This window comes from Lissotriton helveticus, chromosome 6 (assembly GCF_964261635.1).
Source record: "Lissotriton helveticus chromosome 6, aLisHel1.1, whole genome shotgun sequence".
Classification (NCBI taxonomy): domain Eukaryota; kingdom Metazoa; phylum Chordata; class Amphibia; order Caudata; family Salamandridae; genus Lissotriton; species Lissotriton helveticus.
In genome coordinates, this window is record NC_136067.1 from 1,550,913,259 (window position 1) to 1,550,937,887 (window position 24,629).

At 44.7% G+C, this 24,629-nt stretch overlaps 1 protein-coding gene across 5 annotated transcripts in view; it reads right to left on the reverse strand.

Moving 5' to 3' along the window:
• Window positions 1–24,629, reverse strand: part of CFAP61 (cilia and flagella associated protein 61) — a 2,132,686-nt gene that overhangs the window by 1,629,421 nt on the left and 478,636 nt on the right. For all 5 annotated transcript variants that reach the window (XM_078649333.1, XM_078649336.1, XM_078649335.1 and 2 more), the window contains exons 9-10: window positions 18,063–18,148; window positions 4,131–4,223 (exon numbers count right to left, since the gene is read on the reverse strand). In XM_078649333.1, the coding sequence (XP_078505459.1) occupies window positions 4,131–4,223; window positions 18,063–18,148 (179 nt within the window). The remainder of the gene's footprint in view (window positions 1–4,130; window positions 4,224–18,062; window positions 18,149–24,629) is intronic.

Sequence of the window (24,629 nt, forward strand, 5' to 3'; positions counted from 1 at the left end):
ACATCACAGAACCAGAATTTCAGTGCAAAAGAGATCATGTCATGTACTGGTAACCTCTGACAGTGTGCAGTCCCTTGAGTCCCTTGGCCTGAGTTTTGGCCACCCCCCCTTTTCCTTTGCTCCAACGGAAGTGCAGTGCACCGGAGGATCAAAGATTGGCAAAAGGCACTCCATTCTGGTGCCCATGAAAGAGCAGCCTGAGCGTCCTCTGACACTGCATGATGAGTGTTGGAGTCGGAGAATGGTCCCGGGTCTGCACGAGATGATTTGTGCTCATGATCAATGGAGATCATGCTATCTGTAGTGTCTGCCGCAGAGGAGAGATACTGGTGCACTGCCTTGAGACATTGAGACTTTCGAGTGAGCTATGAGTGTTTGCCAGGAGGGCACTCTAACGGATACTGAGAAGCCCCATTTACATGAAAGGCCTGAATGAAGAGACCCATGCGGAAGAAAACAACAAAAGAAGATTTGATGGACAATAGAAGCCTGCCAGAGAGGCTTTTGAACGGACTCTGGGCATAGTTGGTTTCACAAGTGGTTTCCGTGCGATTGCATATAATGGGTGTTAAGAGACTGATTTTTGCTGTTTTGCTGGCATTTTTTTTAAAGTAGTATTCTGTTTAGTAAAAGCAGAATAAAGTCCATTCCCTGTGGAAGAGTATCCCTTTTCACCTCAGAGCATTGATGAGGATCACCACTGTTTCACCTGAACATATAAAAAGTTACTGAAATGCATAGGAGCCATAAAAATTTTTTACTAGATCATTTTAGGATTTGCTTTCTGCTTAGAGTTGTGAAAAATTATAATTTTGTTTGTAATAGTGGTCATTACTTTCTCCTGTTGTCCATATGTTCTTAATAACATGTTTTCTAGTATTTCTAAGCATGACGTTGTCTTTTGTGGGTTGGATCATTTTCACTACCCATTTGACTTCTGCACCCACCTCCCAACCTATGTCTTTTCCTACTACTACTTCTTTGCATTCTTTTCATATCTTACCTGAACACGAGCAGATTAGAAGGTCGGAATTTGTGAATAATTCCTTTGTACAGTTTCAACATCAATACCAGTTAGTAATGAACACCACTAATTGTTGGGTGTGTGGTCTTATGCCACATACTACAGATAGAGGTATTCCCTATTTGGTTCTGCCATTTAGTTACAATGGGTCTGTATGGGCATATCAGACGATGTTTATTTATGCCAACAAAGTCTATCCCTTGCGTTCCATGAAAGATAACCCGAGTAATAATGCCTTAGTGAAGGGAATAACGGATAATATTGATATCGATTCAGATACAGACTGAGTGATTGCCTATGTAAGGGCAAAAGGAGGGTCTGAGGTTCTGTGAATTCTGAACCCGTGGGTTCCACTTTGTGTATGGCAGCCATTTTGTGGTTGCCCTCACGTAGGCCATGATTGTGGCTAAAACTAGCCTATGTAAGGGCAAAAGGAGGGTCTGAGGTTCTGTGAATTCTGAACCCGTGGGTTCCATTTTGTGTATGGGAGCCATTTTGTGGTTGCCCTCACATAGGCCATGATTGTGGCTGAAACTAGTCTTTTAAGGACATGTAGACCTTAGCTTGAGTTCATGCTGACTCCTGTTTGACCTGAGTGAACTGACCCTGTTGCCTGAAGCTGACCTTGTTAAACCAGTTCCTGCCCTTTAGCTGATCAAGATTGAGGATCAAAGCACAGGACATTGTAGAGTTTGGTATGCACACACACACCCTTTATCTGTTTTCTGTTCCTTCTTTTATGGTCTGTTTATGATATGGGTTGTGGTCCTTTTATTATGGGTTTGTCCGGCTTCTGTAAGAAGGAATGTTAGGTATTTTGCATGCTTGCAAAAGCTAGGACTGCCCCCTTACTTGTATGCTGAAGTTTGTAACCCTGAGAGCATATAAAAGGCCTCTGTTCTCTGTTCTCTTCAGACTACCTCATTCAGTTGCTACAGCTTCTGTGTGACGTGGCCTCACTTATTAAATTTAATAAAGATGTCTTTTCATATTTTCAGCTTCTGTGCCAAGTTCTTTTTTTTATTAGTAAGTATTCCCTGAGAATGAAGATTTCAGTTCTTCACCTTTGGGGTTTACAACCCATCGATGGACATTTTCCTTGTAGTTAGTGCAGTGAATGTGTACTCACCAACCCAAGTACAGAGCTAGTTCTGGGCTTAAGGACTCATTGAATTAAACAAATTGTAATGGCACGCGAGTAGTCTACTTGATAACTGGCCTATGTGATACCCTGTATGAGGGAAAGAGGAGACACAGTCAAAATTCGAATCCAGGTACATAAAAGTGGAATAAGAGAATCTCAAGTTGACAACCAAAATTATGGCACATTTTAAAAAGGCTATACACAAAGAAGAAGCCCTCAAATGTTCTATAATTCTGGAAATTAGACCAACGGGTCTGAGGATGCCCGATTGTGCTTGGAACAACAATCTATTTACAGATTACACACAGACAAAATACGGTTGGATGATGGCGTTGAATGGCTGTGAACAACTGCTAAGACCCACTTGTCCTTTGTGATTTCCTACCAGTGTGGGTAGAAATCCTGCAGTCTCACTCAACAGGTATTGTGTGATCAGGCGAAAAGCGGAGATAGTCAAAGTTTGAGGGTGGAGGCCCTGTTGCTGGAACCCCCTTTGCCACAGTCCCTTTTATTATTGCCTCTGTAGGCACCCCTGGAGCAGATTCGTGGGTTGTACTGCTGATATGTCTGTGGCTGCCATCTCTCATAGTCAGAGATAGGCTCAATGGATGTGACTTTGACCCGGCCTTGTACTGATGCCTCCAAGAGGTGCTTTGCATGGTCGAGGTCTGGAGGGCACCCGTGGCTTTGGCTCCAACATCCTGTCAACCTGCTGACCAAAAAGGTGCTCACCATTAAAGGGCAGGATGAACCAATGCTGCAGAGCTTCAGGTTATATAAAACCCAAAATGTGAAGCCACATGTGGCACCTAATTAAGACACTGGTGTTAACATTCTGAGCCGTGCTATCCGCAGTGTCATGGGTGCATTGCATGGTGGAACATGAAATTGTTTTACCCTCTGCCGAGGCTCCTCGCCCCTTACCTGAAACCTGTTCAGCAGGTATTTAATAAGGTCCGGCTTCACCACAGTGTGCTCTGACATACCTGGAGAAGAGTCAGACTAAGTTTACAATTCTTGAGTGGGTAATGGCTCCTACCACTATCCTCACTGGGGCATTGGGTTTCTTACTTTCTGTGTCGGGTGGGGTATCCTCACCCATTGCCCTCAAGAGTTGGCACCCTTACGTGCAATATGGACCGCCAGAAAATCTGGGATGACGTGACCCTTGATGTACAGTGGGTTATTGGGGGAGCACCTATATTTTTTATACACCCTCTGTGTTACCACTCTGGCCTTGACTGGCTCCTTAAATGTGTCTGTTGCCAACTTTAGCACCCCCTTGAGCATGTGCAGAAACCAAAGTGCATGGATATGGATAGTCTCCACAAGGAAATTGTTGTCTTTATGGAGGACCTGCATAGCCATCTTGTGGAATGTGGCAACTCTTTATATGATCTCATAGTAAGTAGTTGTATCATCTGGGGGTGATGTCCTAGCTGGATAGTGACCAATGTCTGAATCTCTCCCAGGGGATTGCCATCGTAATTGTTCCATAGGTCATCAGTGGGCACCAAGTCGAATTGTGTCTTGTCAGTGTCAAAAGGATAAAGGCATTAGTCCTATCCATACAAGGAGGATTTTGCAGGCATTCTTGGAATTCTGGCTCTGCGTGGAGTAATGATGGCCATCCTTGACATGTTATTTGCTTTTTCGATGCCTTTCTAGCTATTCCTGATATACGAATGGCCCATCAGTGCTGCACTTGGGCATTGAAGGGTGTAATTTGGTGTTTCAGTCTACGATAGTGTACTTGAGTCTGCGGCAACTGGGGCCTAAGAGCAGTACAATACTGCATGCTTAAGAAAAGACATGACATTTATCTATACAAATGAATATATTATAAGCTTGCTGTTGATCATTATGACATTCTACGTATATATAAAAACTCTGTACATAACATAACACTGAGTAAAGTTTGAAGATACAAGTTTATAATGATTATGTTGTATGTAAACTTACCTCTGCTACCCCAGATACAGAACTTGATCTTGTTGGTCCAATGGAGGCATTTTGTAACTCTTTTTGAGACGCTTGTTCAGACATAACATTGTCCTAAATAAACACAAATATACTACTTTGAACTCTTTAACCTGGAATAAATAATGCTAAAATAGGTTTCAAACTCATCCAGTCATTATCATACAATTGTTGAAAATGTTTCTTCATGTAATCATGTCTTCTACCTTTCAATTCTTCTTCATTGGCATTTGCTTCTATTATGGTAGGGTTGCTGTAGAGATTTAGGCCTAGATGTATCAAGCCTTTTGCGAATCGCAAAGGCCAAAATTCGCAGAATTTCGGCCTTTGCGAATCGCAAACGGTCTATTTGCATGTTTTGGCATGCATCAAAAATTCGCAAAGTAAGGAATCGCAAAAATTTGCAATTCCTTATTTTGCCTTAGCATTTAAGGAATCACAATTTTGCGATTCTTTAATTGCTATGTATCTAGCATTTTTGAATTGCGATTTGGGTTAAGAAATCGCAAATTACCACCAACTTGTAGTTGGTGGTAATTTGCGATTTCTTTAAAAAATGCCCTATTTGGCATTTGTGAAGGTGGCATGTGACGCACATGTATGTGCGCCACATGCACACACATGTAAATGTAAGGGGTGCAGCAGGGTGTCTTTGAGACACCCCTGCACCCTTGTAATAATTCTCAAATTAGCGATTAGCAAATTGCAAATTCGCAATTTGAGAATTATTTCACAATCATTCCTATGGGCCTTCTGGCCCATACAAATGCATGGGAAATTATTCCTTAATTGCGAATTCGCAAAATGCGAATTCGCAAATAAGGAAGATTAAGAAATCGCTAAAAAATAGCGATTTTCTACATACATTCCATTTTGCGATTTCTAAATAGCGAGTCCTTAACCTGATGCGTGCGGGCGGAATTCCGCTCGTACGCTGAGAATTTGTAAAGTGCATGTTACATGACGCTCGTCATGAGCGTGCGAGGAGGCTACCTCATGACGAGCCCAGCTCGTCATCAGCGTCGAAGGGGTTAAAAATCGCTATTTAGAAATCGCAAAATGGAATCTTGGTACATCTGCCTCTTAGATTTTAGAATTTTAATGTCTAGTAAGGCCTCCGGACTGCTGCACAGGGCTGCAAACTAATTTTCTTAGCATTTTTTCCCTTCAGTGCTGTGCCTGTTATAAGAGAAAACGAGACAGTTTGCCGGCCCCACATCAGTCATTGCAGTGTGTAGATTATAAATATACAGTTGCACTGTAAATTCATTTGGTTGGACTTGACCCTCTCTGCAGGGTCACCCCCAAACTTTCTGTCTTTACTCCTCATATTTTCCGAACCCATTTATATCGGCTTTTAGGATTTTGTGCACTTTACCACCCCTCATCAATGCTAAAGTGCTTGTGCTCTTTCCTTTAAACATAGTCAAATTGGCTTACAACCAATTGACACATTTAATTTACTTGTAAGTCCCTAGAAAGTTGTACTGCATGTACCCAGGGCCTGTAAATGAAATGCTACTAGTGGACCTGCAGTGCTCATTGTACCACCCACTAAAGTAGCCGTTTTATTCATGTCTCAGGCAAACTAAACCTTTTGCCAGGCCCAAACCATTATATATATATATATATATATATATATATATATATATATATATATATATATATATATATATATATATATATATATATATATATATATATATATATATATATATATATATATATATATGTTACCCTACAGTAGGCCCTAAACAGCTCTGAGGGAAGGGTGCAGTGTATTTAAAAAGTCGGGCATGTACTTTCAAGTTTTACATGTGCTGGTAGTGAAAACTCATAAATACGTTTTGCACTAGTGTAAGGCATATCTCTACCATTGGATTCCTTATAAAATGTAATATGTGGTAACTTTTGTTTGGCGGGTCTTTAAAATTTTCCCTACGACCCCCCTTCCTCTGTTTGTTGTAGCATGAGGTATGAATGTCATGTTTAAACTCAAATGTAATGTAAAACCCTCTAATACTAAAGTTGGATTTTAGATCATAATTTTGAAAAACCCCACTTTTAGAAAGTTTGAGTTTTCTTGTCCTAGCCATTTGATGCCTGTGGCTTGTATCCTGGGTCAAATGACTGGGTGTAGTTGGCCTTTGGGTATTACGCCCAAACAGTGAGACAAATGGGAAACTAGATGTTGGCAGGAATGGGCCACCCATCCAGGATGGGAGGGGTGAAGTTGTTCCCTGCCTCAGTTACATTTCAAAGGGACTGCCTCCAGCACACTCACAAAGAACTTGACACCAGCCTATTGTCACCCCAGACCGCTTAAAGCCACGGCAGGGGAAGGAAGAAAATCCAGTTGCGGGGGAGATTTAGAAGTTTGTCCCACTTCAAAGCTGGCTCCAGGTATAAATATAGGACCCTCAGAACAACTCTTCAGTACGCTCCTGTACCTCAGGGCACTACAGAAGTAGGAAGGAGGAAGGCCTTGCTGCTTGAGGCCTGCCCTGCTCTCTAAGAAGGAAGTCAGGACCTGCTCCCTTCATCCCAGGCTGAGTGACTCCAAGGGTCAAGCTGGCTGACCTGTTCTGAGACACAGGGACACAACAAGCTCCAGAAGCCTCCCTGCAACTGAAAAGCTTACCTGATGCACTGGACCTGCAACTAGGCCTGCCTGAGTGGGTTACTGATCCCCAAATGGTGCCTCCCCAGGGCCTGGGCCCTTGGTTGTCTGGGAGAGCTCCTCCTGTCTGAACTGAAGGTTCCATCAAATCCCGCGTGAAGCAACATGAAACCCCATAAAGCCTCGCCACACAGCTGTAAGTATCATTGAAACCAGTGCTGAGCTACAGAAAGCCTCACAAAGCCTCGCAGCATAGCAGCAAGTTTCATTGGAACCAACACCGAGTGATGAAAATCCGCACCTCACAGCTTCATTTTAACTGATGCTGAACGTCACAGAGCCTTGCAAAGCAACGCTGCACAGACAGTGCACTGAAGAATTAAGTTACAATCCTCAGCCGGCGAAACCTGGTCCTGTGCCTGGCCTGTTTTTTATCATGGTTGGTCTGAACATGTGATTTAGCACCTATTAGGAGTCTTGCCCCTGAGGATTTTGAAGAGATAGTACAGACAGAGAAGGCTAGGCCGATGGCTGAACTGCAGACCTTGAGGAATACAGGCAGGTTAACCTCGAGTTTCAAGGATACCTTAAGCACCATGAAAAGATGGGGCACATTGAAAACTGAAGCAACTTTAGATTCAGGCCTAAATAAAATCACAAACCAGTACAAAATATGACAAAGTGATGAGTGGCTATAAATACAATGCAACATCCAAACCCGCTATTCTTAAGGAACTTTGAGGGTTGTATTCATGGGAACCTTAGCTTCACAAGGTATTGATATAATTTTAGCTTTTGAATCAGAAAATGGAAGCAAATTTCTTTTAGGAAATTAATTCTGAACCCTGAACAGCACTTGAGGAACTTTTAGTGAAGGTACCAAAAAAACGCACTGATCTTGAAAGGAGCGGGCCATAGTTGTGCTAAAATCACTGAGCAGTGGTCACATAATGTATCTGGTTGTAACAAAATGTAAACTGAGTAATTGTTATGCACAGTTTCACCAATAGTTGGTAGCAAACATTTAGCTACCAGAGAACTTGCAATTGCTGCAATGACCGAGTACAAATGTCAAGTAAATGTATCCTAAGCAATTACCTGCCTGGCTATCAGTTAAGGGCTGTGAAAGCTAAAACACCCCACCACTGCTCAGAAGGAAAGATTCTGAGGGTCCTGGCCCAGAGAATAGGCACAGAGAGTCTGGAGGAAGAGAAGAGGTAGGAGGCATGGAAAACGTGAAAAACCCTCAGATCAGGAGCTACTTACTTATCGAGGAGAGGATTTGTAGTAGTAGAAAGCTGTCGCATCAGCCTCAATGTACTGCCTGCACAGGCTGAGTTTGAGTCAGAAGGAGGCGCAGTCCAAGCAGACCACCTCTGCAGGGCACAGAGAGAGTATTCAACCAATGAAACCTTTGTGAGGAGTGAGTAGCCCAAGCAAAGAGTAAGCTCCCTGTCTTGTCCTAAGTCCTGGGAAAATTATCCACTGCACATCGAACCCAACAAACCTGGAGCCGCTAGAAGACCAGTGGTGGACCAGAGTTTATGAAAATTGCTGGCGGACCTAGCTCATGGTATTCGGTCTTCTGGGCACTTGCTGAAAACAGGAGAACTCAGTGGAAAGACAATCAAGATAAAGGAGTCCCAATTCTTTTGGTTGTGGACAGCAGTTTTTGACTAGATGTGGATGGTCTTTACTCACATCTGGACAACAATACTATGTCTGAATAAACGTATTTTGGTAGTTGTACATTAAAGTACATTAGCCCATTCAGAAGCAAAATTGCTCCAGTGAGTCATATTTTACTTCAACAGGTTTCCCAGTGAAAGTGGTCTCGTATAGAGTGACCTATCTGTCATCCTACAAAAAGGCTATGTGGGCCAATCATAAATTCTCTATGGATTTTATCCCTATACTAATGGGATTGGACTGAGGGCACATTGTGAGTTGCAAATGGATTTGTGGTTTGCAATGTATAAATTGTGACTCCTTGCAATTATTAAGAAAAAATGGGCCCTTAAGGGGTGTTTCCTCCTCCTCGTGACCAACTGGGACAAGTATCACCTGTTTGCAACTATAGCTACACACCAGCGTCGGATTGGAAACGTGGGCATTCGGGCAATGCCCGAGGGGCCGGTGTCCGAGTGCTGCTGTGGGCCTCTTTTTTTAGCAGTCTGGGGGGCCATTTGGGCGCTGTCTCTATTGTTCGAATACAGCTGTCGGTCAATTAGGTGTCTGAATGGCCTTTCTAGAGGCAGATGGGTGCTCATTACTTCTGTTTAGCAAGAGGTGTCACTCCTTTTGTAATAGGCTGGCCGGCCCATTAATGTGTGTACATACTGAGTGGTAGCAGGGGGCCTGAGTAGAAGTGGTCTCACTTGTTTCACCACTGTAAACTAACACGTGCATTTTTTTTAAACCCTCCCCCACCCGCCTAAAGTTTTTTTTTTATAAGATTACGCCAAAGCAATGATTTGAGGAGTAGCTATGCAAATGTGGGCCGATTTTTTCTTTTGCGTGCCCGGGCCGAATTTCAATCCCAATCCAACCCTGCTACACACCGTTGATTGGATACCAGCACTCAAAGGGGGATGCATCAATCTACAAGAGAAAACTATCCACGAGGGACAAGGAGGTTGTGCGGGGAACACACAGCAAATCTCTATGTCCATATTTCGTTTGCATCATATCAATTTTTTATTTTGCCGGATGTCCCTGTCTTTAAAGGACAGGGAGCAATCACAACATTTGCAGATGTGACTGGAATGATGGAGGTTTGTTGTCCCTCGCAGGCCTCCCCTCAGTGCGTTCACAGCCATTTGATACAATGAATATGCATGTAGCAGGATTCTTGTAAATACAATCGATAGGCCATTTTGTGCTGCAACGGATTAGTACATCCGCAACAGTACAAAATATCCTTGTGTTGCATTACAGACCGCACACACAATCAAACAATAGTACATTACGCCCTTAATCTTTCTCTTTCTCTGACAACTGAATAAAAGGATTGGAATGCAGGTGATGCAGCAATTCTCTAACCTTGCAAACCGGACCCACTTAAGAACTGAGATTCTCCATGCACATTAAGGTCACCAGGACTGATGCTCATCACATACCCTCATATTAATAATTTGGGGACTGCTACTTTATTTTTAATGATATTTTATGTTACTTCTTGACATTGACACAGTGCCATACAGAAGATATCAAAGAGAGGTGAGCATTCTCTACATTAGATTCAGAATTCTGTCCTTTGGATAAATATCTGCCCCTGTAACTTTCCTAAGAATTATCAATCAGGTCATGGCTGCATAACAACTCGTGTAGTCAACCATAATAATCAAAATAACAAACTAGCAAGGTATATTCCCTCTTAGATCTCCTTAAATCCCAAAGTCCCTCTCTCCCTCCTTTGGCAAGGGCCCCCTTTGGTGATACGTGCTTTGGATTCCCAAGAGTATATACTCTTTTCAGAAAGATCTGTCATAGGTTTTACACACACTGCATCTCTCTAGCCCTTAAACACACATTTATTTGTGCAGTCTCAATGACTTGGTTTATTTTCTGTGGTTTTCTTCACTAATAAGCTATGGTTTTGTCAGTTTCCCTTTTCATACTTGTCTGTAGTGGTGTGTTATATGGGGTGGTAAAGCGATAGCTGGGATGAACGAGACTTGTGCAAAGTAAGTTACAAGATCAGAGGTGCTTGTGCAACTCAACAAAGAAAGAGATGAGCATCGGAACCACAGTAAGAAAAAGCCCATCTAGATGCTTCAGAAAAATTAAGTAAGTGAGAAAATAAGTGGTCACTGTGGACCTCAAATTAGGTTTTATTATGAAAAAAAATCCAGTGACTACTGCTTGTGCATTAAGGGAACAGTACATGTGCTTGTGCATATTCTGTGAGAAACCACTACAGCCTTTTGTAAGATAAGTGAGAAGTAGAGATGGTCATTCACAGCCTATAAGAATGATCATATTCACTTCTGTAATCTTTGTATGCACAAATCTACACATCAATACCCATATATCTATTCATCCACCCTTCCGAGTGTTCAGGCATCCATTCTTGTAGAGGTATGTGTGCCTACTTGCGTTTTGTTTATGTGAATGGCTGTGCAAGTACATGCATAAGCCAGAGTGTACTGGTGTATTATATATATATATATATATATATATATATATATATATATATATATATATATTTCATCATACCAAACTTTCCATCAAAGAAGGCGCTGACTCCGTGTATCAAAATTCAAGCGTTTATTTTCAGTATCAGCTTCTGCTCAGACGCGTTTCGGCGGCTCACTCCCGCCTTGCTCACTAACATCTGACCATCTCTAGGTGCACTTATATATACATACTGTGTCAGGGGCCAACAAATCACACACTTAATTAGCGTTCTTTGGTTGCTAAGGTGACTAAATTACATCCTGGCGAGTGACGTCACAGTTTACTTAACTCAGCACATTAATTACATGGCCGTATCGTATTTTCACTGTTTAAACACTCGTACATAATTTTAAAACATTGCGTCATGTTCAAAATATTAACATATTACATTATATGTTCTGTGCAAGGATGTATACAAAAGTTAATCGTACATCGAGGCTACATATAGAATATATGCTAAGAATCTCCGTGATTTAAGGTCATCCAAATTGTCCCTCCCATGTCAGCCCACGAGACCGTGTCTTCAGTTCTGATACGTTGGTTGAACTAGGCTGGGATGAAAGTGTGTCCCTGATTGGCTGAGGGCTATTGTTATCTGTATAACCATAGTAACCACGCAGTCAAACCTGGTTTGCTACCTGATGCGCGGAGCCCTCACACACGTTAGTCGTGTCAGTCGGAGATCTGAGCTCCTGATCGCGGCATAGTGCCGGTGAGTCCTTGTGTTCTGGCTATGTGTATACCCTAGTGGAGCGTTACTTCGCTGTGTGTAGTGGGTAGGATGAAGGATTCAGCCACGGAGAATTAGCTACGTGTAGGTGTGCCTCAATGTTTGTAGTGAATTGCGATGCCCTTTGCCGACACGGAGTGAATGAGTAAGGTGAAAGTTCTGGATGGTGGATGTTTTAACTGGGTACTCGGGGAAGGGAACTAAGGCAGCTAAATGTGGACTGTAAGGGCTTCATCAGCGTTCAGCCCTGACGGGATCTTGGAATTCAAGAGAATAATGTATTTTGATTCCAATCGGCGTAAGGCCAATTTACGATTCCCGCCTCTCACTTTTTTAGGGATATTGTCGATGACAAAATATGTCAGACCTGAAGAGTCTCCACCATGCGCTTCGTGAATGTGACGCGCTACTGGGTAGGTTTGGTCTTTGTTGGTAATGGCCCGCAAGTGCTGTAGGATTCTGACGTGTGCTTGGTGAATGGTTGATCCTACATATCGTTTCCCGCATTCGCAGGTGAGTACATACACCGCGAATTCTGTCTTGCAGGTAAACTGATCTCTGATGGTAAGAGGTTTTTTTCTGAATGGTGTCACTACACTTGTTGTGTTGACGCCATGGGTGCATGCCTTGCATTTGCTGCATTTTTTGAAGCCGGTTTGGGACTGTAGCCAGTTTTTCTTCTTTTTGACCGCCGGGGCATTGCACACTAATTCAGCCCGCATGGATTTGGCCTTCCTAAAAGAAACTAATGGGTGATTGCCCATTAGGTTTCCTATTGTTGTATCGTTGCTGATTAACGGCCAGTGCCTTCTAAGGATCTTTAGAAGGTTAGCATGGTGGCGATTGTACCCCGTGATTAGTCTAGGAGGTTGTCTTTGTTGTGTGGCTGTCTCACCTTCTGTTACCTGAGGGAACAGTAGGTCGTGTCTGTTTTTGGTACTGCATTTGGCTTCAGCAATGTTACATGTTTTCTCAGAATATCCCCTTCTTTTGAGTCTCGTAAAGAGATTCAGTTTGGCATCAGTTAGTCCTTCTGTGGTGCTGCAGTTGCGCGTCATCCTGAGACATTCAGCGTAGGGAATTGACTGTTTTAATGGTGTCGGATGAAAGCTATTGGCATGAAGGATCGAGTTACCAGCAGTTGGTTTGCGGTATGTGCGTGTTTGTATTTTACTGTTTTGAATGAAAAGTTCTACATCCAGAAATTGAATGTTTTCCCTACTTGTGTTGCAGGTAAACTTCAAATTTACAGCATTTTCATTCAGCTTTTCTGTAAACAACAATGCACTTTCCACACTGCCCTCCCACAAAATGAAAATGTCATCTATATAACGTTTATAGATAATTACATTTTTGGTCATAATGTCTTGGTACCCTTTCATGAGTACTTGCTCCTCCCACCAGCCCATGTGTAAATTCGCCTAGCTGGGAGAGAAGCAAGTACCCATGGCCGATCCTTGGACCTGTTGGTAAAACAGTCTGTCAAATATGAACGTGTTATTGGTCAAACACCATTCCGTCATTTCCAAAAGCATTTTGGTGTGCTCAAATAGTGTTATTGGTCTTTTCCCCAAAAAATGTTTCATGGCATTGAGGCCATCTTTATGTCTGATACTCGTGTACAACGATTGGACATCCAGTGTTAGAAATAGATAGTCTTTTTTCCATGTGACATCATATACTTTGGTCAAAAAATCTCCCGTGTCTTTTATGTATGCTGGTAATTTCCGGACTTCAGGTTGCAGAAAATGATCAATGAAAATGCTTGTGTTTTCAAATAAGCTGCCCATTGCCGATATAATCGGCCTTCCTGGTGGTGTTTTATCGTTTTTGTGGATTTTAGGAATTAGGTACATTTGAGCCGTCACTGGGTAATCATTTTTCAGGAACTCAAACTCTTTTTTGTTTAGTAGTCCTTTTCCTTTCCATTTCTATAGCTCCATGTGGTATTTCTCTTGGATTCCGATTAGGTGTGTCGGGCTAATTCGTGAATAACATTCTCTGTCTTGTAATTGACATAATGCCTCATTGTTGTACATTTCCAAGGGCCAAAGGACTATGTTACCCCCCTTGTCGGACCACCTTACAACTATGTCAGATCTTGATTTGATTTTTTCCATCAGAGCATTGTATTTTCTGTTGTGATCTAGATTGTCTTGATGATTTTGTTTTGTACTTCTCACAGAAAGTCCCTTGAGATCCCTTATTACATATTCAGCAAAGAGGTCAAGTCCATCTTTAGGCATCGTTGGTAGAAAAATGGATTTAGGTTTGAATCCTGTTTTGACTGACTGCCAAATGTTGATATCTGCACTCCTGGCTGCCCCACTGGGTGTGATTTCTTCGTTTACAATTTCACTGGATTGTTCTAAATCTATTAAATTTTGTAACATTTCCATGTGTTCTACATTGAGCATTGGTTCAGAGTCATTGTACGATTGTATTTCGGCAGCACTTTGGCTTGTATTGGAAAAATACTTTTGCAATTTTAACTTACGCACATATAAAAACAAATCAATTCGAGTCTGTGTGTAGTCAAAGTTTGTATTGCTACAGAAAGTCAGTCCCAGAGATAAAATATCGAGTTCTTGTTGAGATAGCTCCATGTTTGTTAAATTAATTACTGTGTTATCTCTTAATGTCTCCATCATCGGCGCCTGTTTCTTCTGTATTTGGGTTTGTCCTGTCTTTGCACCTGCTTTGCCCCATCTCCTGTTTTTTCTCCTCCGGCTTTTTGTTGTTGGTTTTGGTTTTGTTTTTTCTTTCCAGATTCCTCCCCTCGGTCCTGTGTTATCCGGGGACGTAGTGTTCTGAGGCGCTGTGTGCGTAAAAAAATCAATTCTTGTGCTGGAGTTGGTGCAGGGCCCGGCCTTTCTGCGCTTTTGACGCTCTCATTATCGGTGTCGTATTCAGAACTTATTTCAGGCTCGCTTTGTTCAATTCTACCATCTTGGTTTTTACGAGTCGCATCTGGCGTTTCCCGTCTTATCTGGTCAAATTTCCGTGCAAATGTGTATATCCTGCCATTGATGTAATCATTGCGATCTCGCTGAAATTTGATTGCTTTTCTTTCCTTGATTTCGTTTTATGTTTTTCTACTCTGGATATACTTTCTTTCATTCTTTCAGTAATTTCCTCTTTGTTTTCTTTTGAGTCTAATTCTTTCAAAATTTCTTCTATGCGTGTGATTATTTTGTCTCTGTCACTGGCCGCAAACTGCGTGAGTATTTTCAACATATTTTCGGATGATTTGGCACTATTTTCTGCCCACATTTGTAGCATCAGGGGGTCCGGGTCTTCATATGTCGGTGCGACCAGGACTCTCAATCCCCGTGGCACTCTGCCTACATCCAAATATCTTGTCAGTGATTTCACCTCCCACCATTTTGCGACCTCCTTTTTCCGCAATCTTTCCAATTCATTCAATAGTGCCTTTGTTGCATCTTTCTCTTTAGTTTGAGCTGGTACCTCTGAATTGGTTTTGTTGCCTTTGCCAGTGTCCGTGTCTGTAAATATATCTAAAGCTGCCTCCTCTCTTCCCCTTTCCCACTCAGCAGCCATACTGATCGATTCTTGATTGATTTTTTGGCGCTTGTATAGATACACTGCCTGTGTGTTTGTTGCGGTTCACCGCACACAGGCTCGCTCTCCCACTGAACCACCGTTTGGCGCCCGCTCCCTGTTAATCACACCGTTTCACGGCTTACCTAGAGGTCTCCGACCGCTTCTCCAGCTATCGTTGATCTCCGGGCAGTCGATCTCCGATGGTTTCGCAGGTTACTCGGGTCACAGTAACATTCCGGTTCTTGGGGGGCACTGTGTGTCTCTTTACTCAAAAGTTCAATTTCTTAATGTCCTTTGCGACACAGTGCAGCCAAATCGAGGAGGGTCAACGTAGGGCTTCCAGGACAAACGGCCCTTTGTATTTTCATCATACCAAACTTTCCATCAAAGAAGGCGCTGACTCCGTGTATCAAAATTCAAGCGTTTATTTTCAGTATCAGCTTCTGCTCAGACGCGTTTCGGCGGCTCACTCCCGCCTTGCTCACTAACATCTGACCATCTCTAGGTGCACTTATATATACATACTGTGTCAGGGGCCAACAAATCACACACTTAATTAGCGTTCTTTGGTTGCTAAGGTGACTAAATTACATCCTGGCGAGTGACGTCACAGTTTACTTAACTCAGCACATTAATTACATGGCCGTATCGTATTTTCACTGTTTAAACACTCGTACATAATTTTAAAACATTGCGTCATGTTCAAAATATTAACATATTACATTATATGTTCTGTGCAAGGATGTATACAAAAGTTAATCGTACATCGAGGCTACATATAGAATATATGCTAAGAATCTCCGTGATTTAAGGTCATCCAAATTGTCCCTCCCATGTCAGCCCACGAGACCGTGTCTTCAGTTCTGATACGTTGGTTGAACTAGGCTGGGATGAAAGTGTGTCCCTGATTGGATGAGGGCTATTGTTATCTGTATAACCATAGTAACCACGCAGTCAAACCTGGTTTGCTACCTGATGCGCGGAGCCCTCACACACGTTAGTCGTGTCAGTCGGAGATCTGAGCTCCTGATCGCGGCATAGTGCCGGTGAGTCCTTGTGTTCTGGCTATGTGTATACCCTAGTGGAGCGTTACTTCGCTGTGTGTAGTGGGTAGGATGAAGGATTCAGCCACGGAGAATTAGCTACGTGTAGGTGTGCCTCAATGTTTGTAGTGAATTGCGATGCCCTTTGCCGACACGGAGTGAATGAGTAAGGTGAAAGTTCTGGATGGTGGATGTTTTAACTGGGTACTCGGGGAAGGGAACTAAGGCAGCTAAATGTGGACTGTAAGGGCTTCATCAGCGTTCAGCCCTGACGGGATCTTGGAATTCAAGAGAATAATGTATCTTGATTCCAATCGGCGTAAGGCCAATTTACGATTCCCGCCTCTCACTTTTTTAGGGATATTGTCGATGACAAAATATGTCAGACCTGAAGAGTCTCCACCATGCGCTTCGTGAATGTGACGCGCTACTGGGTAGGTTTGGTCTTTGTTGGTAATGGCCCGCAAGTGCTGTAGGATTCTGACGTGTGCTTGGTGAATGGTTGATCCTACATATCGTTTCCCGCATTCGCAGGTGAGTACATACACCGCGAATTCTGTCTTGCAGGTAAACTGATCTCTGATGGTAAGAGGTTTTTTTCTGAATGGTGTCACTACACTTGTTGTGTTGACGCCATGGGTGCATGCCTTGCATTTGCTGCATTTTTTGAAGCCGGTTTGGGACTGTAGCCAGTTTTTCTTCTTTTTGACCGCCGGGGCATTGCACACTAATTCAGCCCGCATGGATTTGGCCTTCCTAAAAGAAACTAATGGGTGATTGCCCATTAGGTTTCCTATTGTTGTATCGTTGCTGATTAACACATATATATATACACACACATATATATATATATATATATACACACATATATATATATATATATATACACATATGTATTTACACATATGTATTTACACACATATATATATATATATATATATATATATACACACACGCATATATACACACACACACATATATACACACACAGTATATATATATATATGTCCAACACCTTCTCCACACGAAAGAAGCGAGACCCACTTGAGGATTAGAAAGGGAGACTTTATATATATATATATATACTGTGTGTGTTCATGGATGCCTATAGTTGTGATGTTCAGTGTTACATCGGTACCTGTATTTATGCATCAGAAAAACAGACTTTCACTTTGCTTGTCTTTTACATCTTTAATGTCGTGCGGCTTAAAGAGTTTATGCTCCACTGAATATTGGCCCACAGCCACTCACTTCCGTACTGGAAATTTCTGGGCATCAATTTTTCAAATTATTTTGGTTCCTCTCTGAAAAACTCATCTACAAGGTCTTGTAGTTCCTCGTCCCAGAATTTCAATTTGTGCTGCTTGGCTGCAGTAGTGGACTTGCTTGGGATCGTCAGATCTCCAGAGAAGGGTCTTGGCCAATGTCTGGCCTGCAGCTTTGCACTTCCATTTTCGAGTCCTGTTGCTCTTTTCCCCCAAGCACAACTTGTGAATCGTGCACAAAGACTAATTAAATACACATTTCCGACGCGCTGAATACTTCTATCGCGTTTGTAGCGCGTAGGAATCAACAAGAAGGGCGTACATGCCCAACTGGCACGCGGGCCAACAGTATTACCGCACCCACAGTATAACCGCACCTACCATTTTTAACACGAGCGAGGAAAGTGCAATAGAGATAGCGGATCTCAGCAGAGAGGCGTGTAGATAGTCTGTAATAAATGTGCATATTTATTTGAATCGGTTATGCATGAAAGGTATATTAATCACCGTTACCTTAACATCTGAATCATTGAAAGAGGCCGTCCGGGACTGCTGAGATAATGCAGCTTGTAACCTCTGACTTTCTTGTCTGCTTATCACTGCCAAGAGAAGACACATACACAGCATTACACACCTGCCTGATAGAGGTGCACAGCAATCCCCAAAACAGCACAATTCATATTCACCGTGTTTCAGAAAACATGACTAATTATAGCAATATATTTTGACTGCACTCGCTAGAACATTTGGTGAGATAGGGCAGTAATTCATGTTCATGCCTTACATATTTCTTCCTTTCTGGCCTTCTGTTATCAAGGTCAACCGTTGTATGCAGCACTGCTTAGAAGCCTGAACGTGGCTGCAAGTCACAGTGAAAGACCTGGGGTTTTGTTTGCAGAGCCCAGTACAATTAGGGACCTGATAATATTTGAAAAACACATTCTTACCTCATCCTGGTATGCCATTCATAATATACCAATTTCAGACTTTCAATGCCAAACAGTTTGACGTGACAGGCGCTGGCAACCTTCAGAAGGTCTTTAAATGTATGCAAACAAATTTAGAACAAGCGTTTGCAATGCAATAGGGCTTGCATTTGCGAGAGTTTAAGCTATTGGCATTGTAAATGACAAAGCCTTTTATTTATCTGTTTTCAAAACCAACACATATATAAAAGGCACTGTAATTTCTAATGCCAATAGCTTAAACTCTCGCACATGGTCAGCGACTAGCTGCCGCCCCCCCCCCAATCTGGCACCCAACACCAAGGAACGTGGACACGAGACGTGTTTACTCTTTGGAAGGCGGGCGCTAGTCGCCCGGCCGTATTTATTAAAGTATGAAATTAAAAAAGGGTTTTAATTGCATAATCAACAATGAAATACAAAAATCAGCAGGACATTCAATTATACAATCGTTATCAACAAGTTTGAGAGCCTGACCTTAACAAAACTCTAATACAAGTTGTTACTAGCTTAACTAAACATCCTATCTTGATTTTTGTACATTTCTGGCCATATGGCAGGGTCACTACCGGTGTCAGGTCCTACAAGCGGCGCCTTCCCCCTAGAAGTGCGCATGCGCAGTGTTACCCCGGGAATTGCCCGGTCTACGCCCCAAACTCCATTTACCCACTAAAGGAGGGCCCTTACTCTGCGCCGGTGGCGTCATGAGTCCACGCGCGCGGGGTGGCTACCAGCCTAAGGAAAGCGTGAACTACTCCTACCCGCGCTCCTTTGCATATTACCTTGCCCCTGGAGTACTGGGAGTGGCCCGCAGGCTCCTCCCCCTGGGCGGGAACCTCCATAGGATGATGCCCGCCCCCTCAGACCTCAAATATGTGCTCACCGATAATGACCTTACCGCATGCCCCATACCTAATAAATACGACGACCTATGGAAAAAAGTCTAAAGGACAACTACACTGGCTAATAAAGAACAGTATTCACGCATAGCTAAAAGGGAAAAAAGGCCTAACGACACATGGCATAAAATTACACTTCGGTACACGCATGTTGCTCATAATCACAATAACTACGTATATCTACAAAGGAAAAAAGGCCTAAAGACACACATCTTCAAATATACTTCACTTCACACATCATTTTCTACAAAGGGAGAAAAGGCCTGACAACAGATCACCAAATACCACAACAACCTACTCTCTCCCCCGGTCTATACCTATGAAACTTACCATTAGACCGGACATAACGCTGCTTAAACTTTGTACCAAGGGATGGTGGGTGGGAAACAAAGAAGCCCCGAACGCGGGGCACAACGTTCAGCGAGGGAGCGTCCAGGGACAAGGGAGTCTCCTGGGCGCTCCCTACCTCTTATTCCCGAGGGGCCGGGTGGCCCCTCCTCACGCCCGCCCCCCCCGACCCGGAACCAGTCCATTGATTCCGGGTCAAGAGGGGCGCCGGCCAATCGGCGGTGGGCCGCGCCCCCAGGGCACGCCCCCACCGTCGAAAGACCCGAGGAGAGAAGGGGTGAAGCGGTCGCCGCGCCGCCATGCGTGCGGGGGGGCCGAGGGCCCCCCCTTTTCACATGGTCAGCGACTAGCTGCCGCCCCCCCCCCAATCTGGCACCCAACACCAAGGAACGTGGACACGAGACGTGTTTACTCTTTGGAAGGCGGGCGCTAGTCGCCCGGCCGTATTTATTAAAGTATGAAATTAAAAAAGGGTTTTAATTGCATAATCAACAATGAAATACAAAAATCAGCAGGACATTCAATTATACAATCGTTATCAACAAGTTTGAGAGCCTGACCTTAACAAAACTCTAATACAAGTTGTTACTAGCTTAACTAAACATCCTATCTTGATTTTTGTACATTTCTGGCCATATGGCAGGGTCACTACCGGTGTCAGGTCCTACAAGCGGCGCCTTCCCCCTAGAAGTGCGCATGCGCAGTGTTACCCCGGGAATTGCCCGGTCTACGCCCCAAACTCCATTTACCCACTAAAGGAGGGCCCTTACTCTGCGCCGGTGGCGTCATGAGTCCACGCGCGCGGGGTGGCTACCAGCCTAAGGAAAGCGTGAACTACTCCTACCCGCGCTCCTTTGCATATTACCTTGCCCCTGGAGTACTGGGAGTGGCCCGCAGGCTCCTCCCCCTGGGCGGGAACCTCCATAGGATGATGCCCGCCCCCTCAGACCTCAAATATGTGCTCACCGATAATGACCTTACCGCCACAGGCCAGTATTGTTAACCGACGATCTGGCCTCCCCCTACTAGCCCCTTATCTAAGGACATATCCTCCTACCCCAGCCCTCTAGCCAAGCCCAGATATTGTCAGCCCATAGGACATTACCCTCTTCTGTTAGGTGAACCCCGTCCTTCAAGTAAAACTTTTGACCCCAAATGCACCCATGAGGTATTGACTGTAACAAGGGGGTTCGGAACAACCTATCCAACCGTGTGTTGATCCTCTTTACCGAGTGATTCAACGCCCTGACTGAATCGCCCCCCCGCCACTGAAGCCGAGGTATTAGTTGTGACCATACTAGTGTGCACCCGGGGCAGGTCCTAGCTATCCAACCCGCCGTCGAGATAATCTCCTCAATCAAGATGCGCCTGCCCAGTGTTGCCAAATCGTTCTCCCCAAGGTGAAGTATCACCACTGACGGTGGAGGCCGCTGGCGTGCTAACAGCCCCGTGAAGAATCCCCTAAACTCGTGAAGACACAACCCTCCTCTGCCAAAGAACATGATACTCAACCCTAGTTGTGCCGCCCTTTCCTTCTTGTCACCTGACAGGAAAACACATTCCGCTCGCTTAACATATGAATGACCAACAATCCAGACATTGTTCCTTGTTGTTTCCTGGTCGCCGCTCCGTGCCGATGAATATTGGCGGTGCCCGACGACAAATTCCTCCCCTGCGTAACAGGTCTGAGAAACTGTAAAAGAGCGGAAAAGAGACCAAGCGTGAGTGACAGGTAATCATAGCATGTCAATCCGAACATAACGTTTATAGCAGTCTGACGACCACCTCCCAATTGTCTTCACTCTTTCCACTGGGAGGCCCCCCGCCACCGCCTCAGTTGCTGCCCCAATCCTGAAGGAATGAGATCCAAAATCTCTAGGATCAAGACCCGCTTTTGTGACCCCTATTTCGAACACTCTCCTGAATTGATACCTGGTCAAGGGGCTCCCGTCGGCGTGACAGAGCAACGCCCTGCCTGCTGAACCGACCAATAATCCCATGAGTGATTCCACGTGCCTCACCGGGCAGCACGGGTTGTCGGGGGCCCGTTGCAGAACTATGGTGTGACCCCTAGCTTCTTGATCGGTCTTTGATTTCCGGATAATCACCCACATGGTGTCACCCCTTATCGTCACCCCAGCCTTCTGCAAGCCACCTAGTATGTCAGCCTTAGCTCCTGCCACAAGTTCACTAATTCTCAGTGCCCCATAAAATGCCAGGGAGAATGCCGCCCTAAAAAGAAGCACTTCCCACTCTGAGTTACAGACAATCTCCAGCGTGCCCAGTAAGGCTGTGAGCCGGGCCAACCCCATGGGCTTCCTTTTATCTTTCTGGTGTCCTTGAATACGGCGCCACCCCCTTAAAGCCTTGCGTATCATAAAGGTATTGGTGGGATCCCGGAAGCCCCTAGCTTGTGCGAAGAATGACACCGCTGGCCTATGTCTGGTTGCCGCTGCTACTGAGCGCCCCTCTTTGTGCATCCATTCAAAATAGGCTGCAAACCCATCCTCCTTCGCCCAAAGCACTTCCCACTGTGGCCCCAAAAAAGAACAGTAAGACAGAAACGCCCCTTCGTAAGCCGTCTTGGTCCTGGGGGCTAGGCTAGCGACCACGAGGTCTTGTAATCTGGGGCACCAATCTGCCAAAGTACTGCTGGGAAGTGTGCTGGCGAGGGGTCTGCTGTGGGGAGATGTTCCCTGAAAACCTGCATTTTGAAGCGAGAAAGGGCGTCAGCAGCATTGTTTAACACACCAGGGACATGTTTGGCTCTAAAATTAGCATTCAGCTTAAGGCAACGCAGAACAATTTCTTTGATCAGACGAAGTATGAAAGGACACCGCGCCCCCTGCTGATTGATACATTCCACCACTGTCATGTTATCTGACCAAAACACCACTGATTGGTTACATAGGTGTTCGGGCCAAACCATCAGTGCCACCCATATTGGAAAAAGTTCCAGGAAGCCAATGTTGCCGAGCAAACCCCATGTGTTCCATTCCTCTGGCCATTGTTGAGCGACCCACCTATTCCCTAGGATGGCACCAAAGCCCACACTACCGGCCGCATCGGTCCATAGTCCTAACTCCGCTGATGTAGTGAGCGGGCCGGGCCAGACCACCCTACCGTTAAAATCCTCCAGGAATGCCATCCAAATAAGCATATCCTGGCGAATTTCAGACGATAGGCGCGTGCGGTGGTGCTTTTCCCTCAGCCCCTGCATCGCGTGCGCGATGGAGCGAGAGAAGGGGCGAGCCATTGGGATGATTCTCAATGCGAAATTCAATTGCCCCACCACCTCCTGTAATTGCTGCAAGGTGACCTTCTCCTTCCGGAGGCATAACTGTAGCGACGTCTTGAATTTGTGCACCTTGTCCTTAGGTAGTCTAAAACATTTCTCCATCGAGTCAATCTCGATGCCCAGAAATTCCAAGCAGGTGGTCGGGCCCACCGTCTTCCCAGGCGCAAGCGGGACCCCAAAAGCCCGCATGAGCACGCAAAATTCCTGCAATGCCATTGCGCACTCCCGAGAACCCGCTGCACCGAGGAAGAGGAAATCATCTAAGTAATGCATGACCCTTTGGTGGCCTGTCACCTGTCTCATGGCCCATTCAAGAAATGGACTAAACGTCTCAAAGTAGGCGCAAGAAATAGAACAACCCATAGGCATGCATTTGTCCATGTAAAACCTATCTCTAAAGGTGAAACCTAAAAGATGTTGGTCTGCCGGGTGGACTGGGAGGAGGCGGAAGGCGGACTCTATGTCTGATTTCGCCATCAGCGCCCCGGGTCCAGTGGCCTGTAATAAGGTCACAGCCTGATCAAAAGAGGCGTACTTAACACTACAGATATCTTCGTCTATGGCATCATTCAGTGAGGCCCCCTTTGGCGCTGATAGGTTATGAATCAATCTGAATTGCCCCTTCTCTTTCTTGGGGACAACTCCCAGTGGGGAACACACAAAGTTGTGTACTGGCACTGCAGAAAAAGGGCCAGATATCCTGCCTAAGGAAAGCTCCTTGTCAATTTTGGCGGCCACAACAGCCGGATTGTGTGTGACTGATAATTGATTTCTACAGTGCGCACTGCCTGTGTATCCCCCGGCCGGGATCCTAAAACCTTTTGAAAAACCTTCCTGGAGTAGGGTGGCCGCTTTGTGGTCAGGGTATCTGTTCAAGAATGGGATCATTGCCACCACATCCACTGGAGTGGGGGGGCGTGACCGGTCTGACTTATAGTGGCCTTCCCCTACCCCTCTGTCCCGTGTTACCTTGCTTGGACCTACAGGTAGATTCTGGATGAGAGGGGTGCCCACAGGAGGCACATGCATGCCTAAACTTACACGCGGCCCTTGTGCAGGTACGTTTATTAAAATCCCAGCACACTCCTTTCTTCTCTGGCCCACCCGCCCTAAATTTCCCAGGTACTTCACTCGTTTGGGGGGGCCGAAAGGGCTGCTGCGGTCTAGTGAACACCCTGCCCGCACCGAACTGAGGGGGAGGTGCAGTGTCAGAAAACTGTTTGTGCCAGGCCATGGAATCTACCGAGTCCCATGGTAATGCTCTATTGAATTCCAATGCCTTCCTAAAATTTACATCATAACCCTTCCATGCTTCCCCAGAATACTGTTGACTCCACCCCACAATCCTGCTTGAGTAGCAAGCCAATGCAGCCTGCAGATCTGGAGGACGCTCAGCCTTAACTGCAGTGAAAACGGCCCATGCTTGCATCCAATTATTGAGATTTTCCTCAACCCTGAATCTAGTACACTGCGCCCTCCATTCACTTGGGAGCATCCACTCTTTCAGTGCTTTCGCCTGCTCCATTTCCCTATTATCCAATAATAAAGAATAAATGTACACGTATTTATC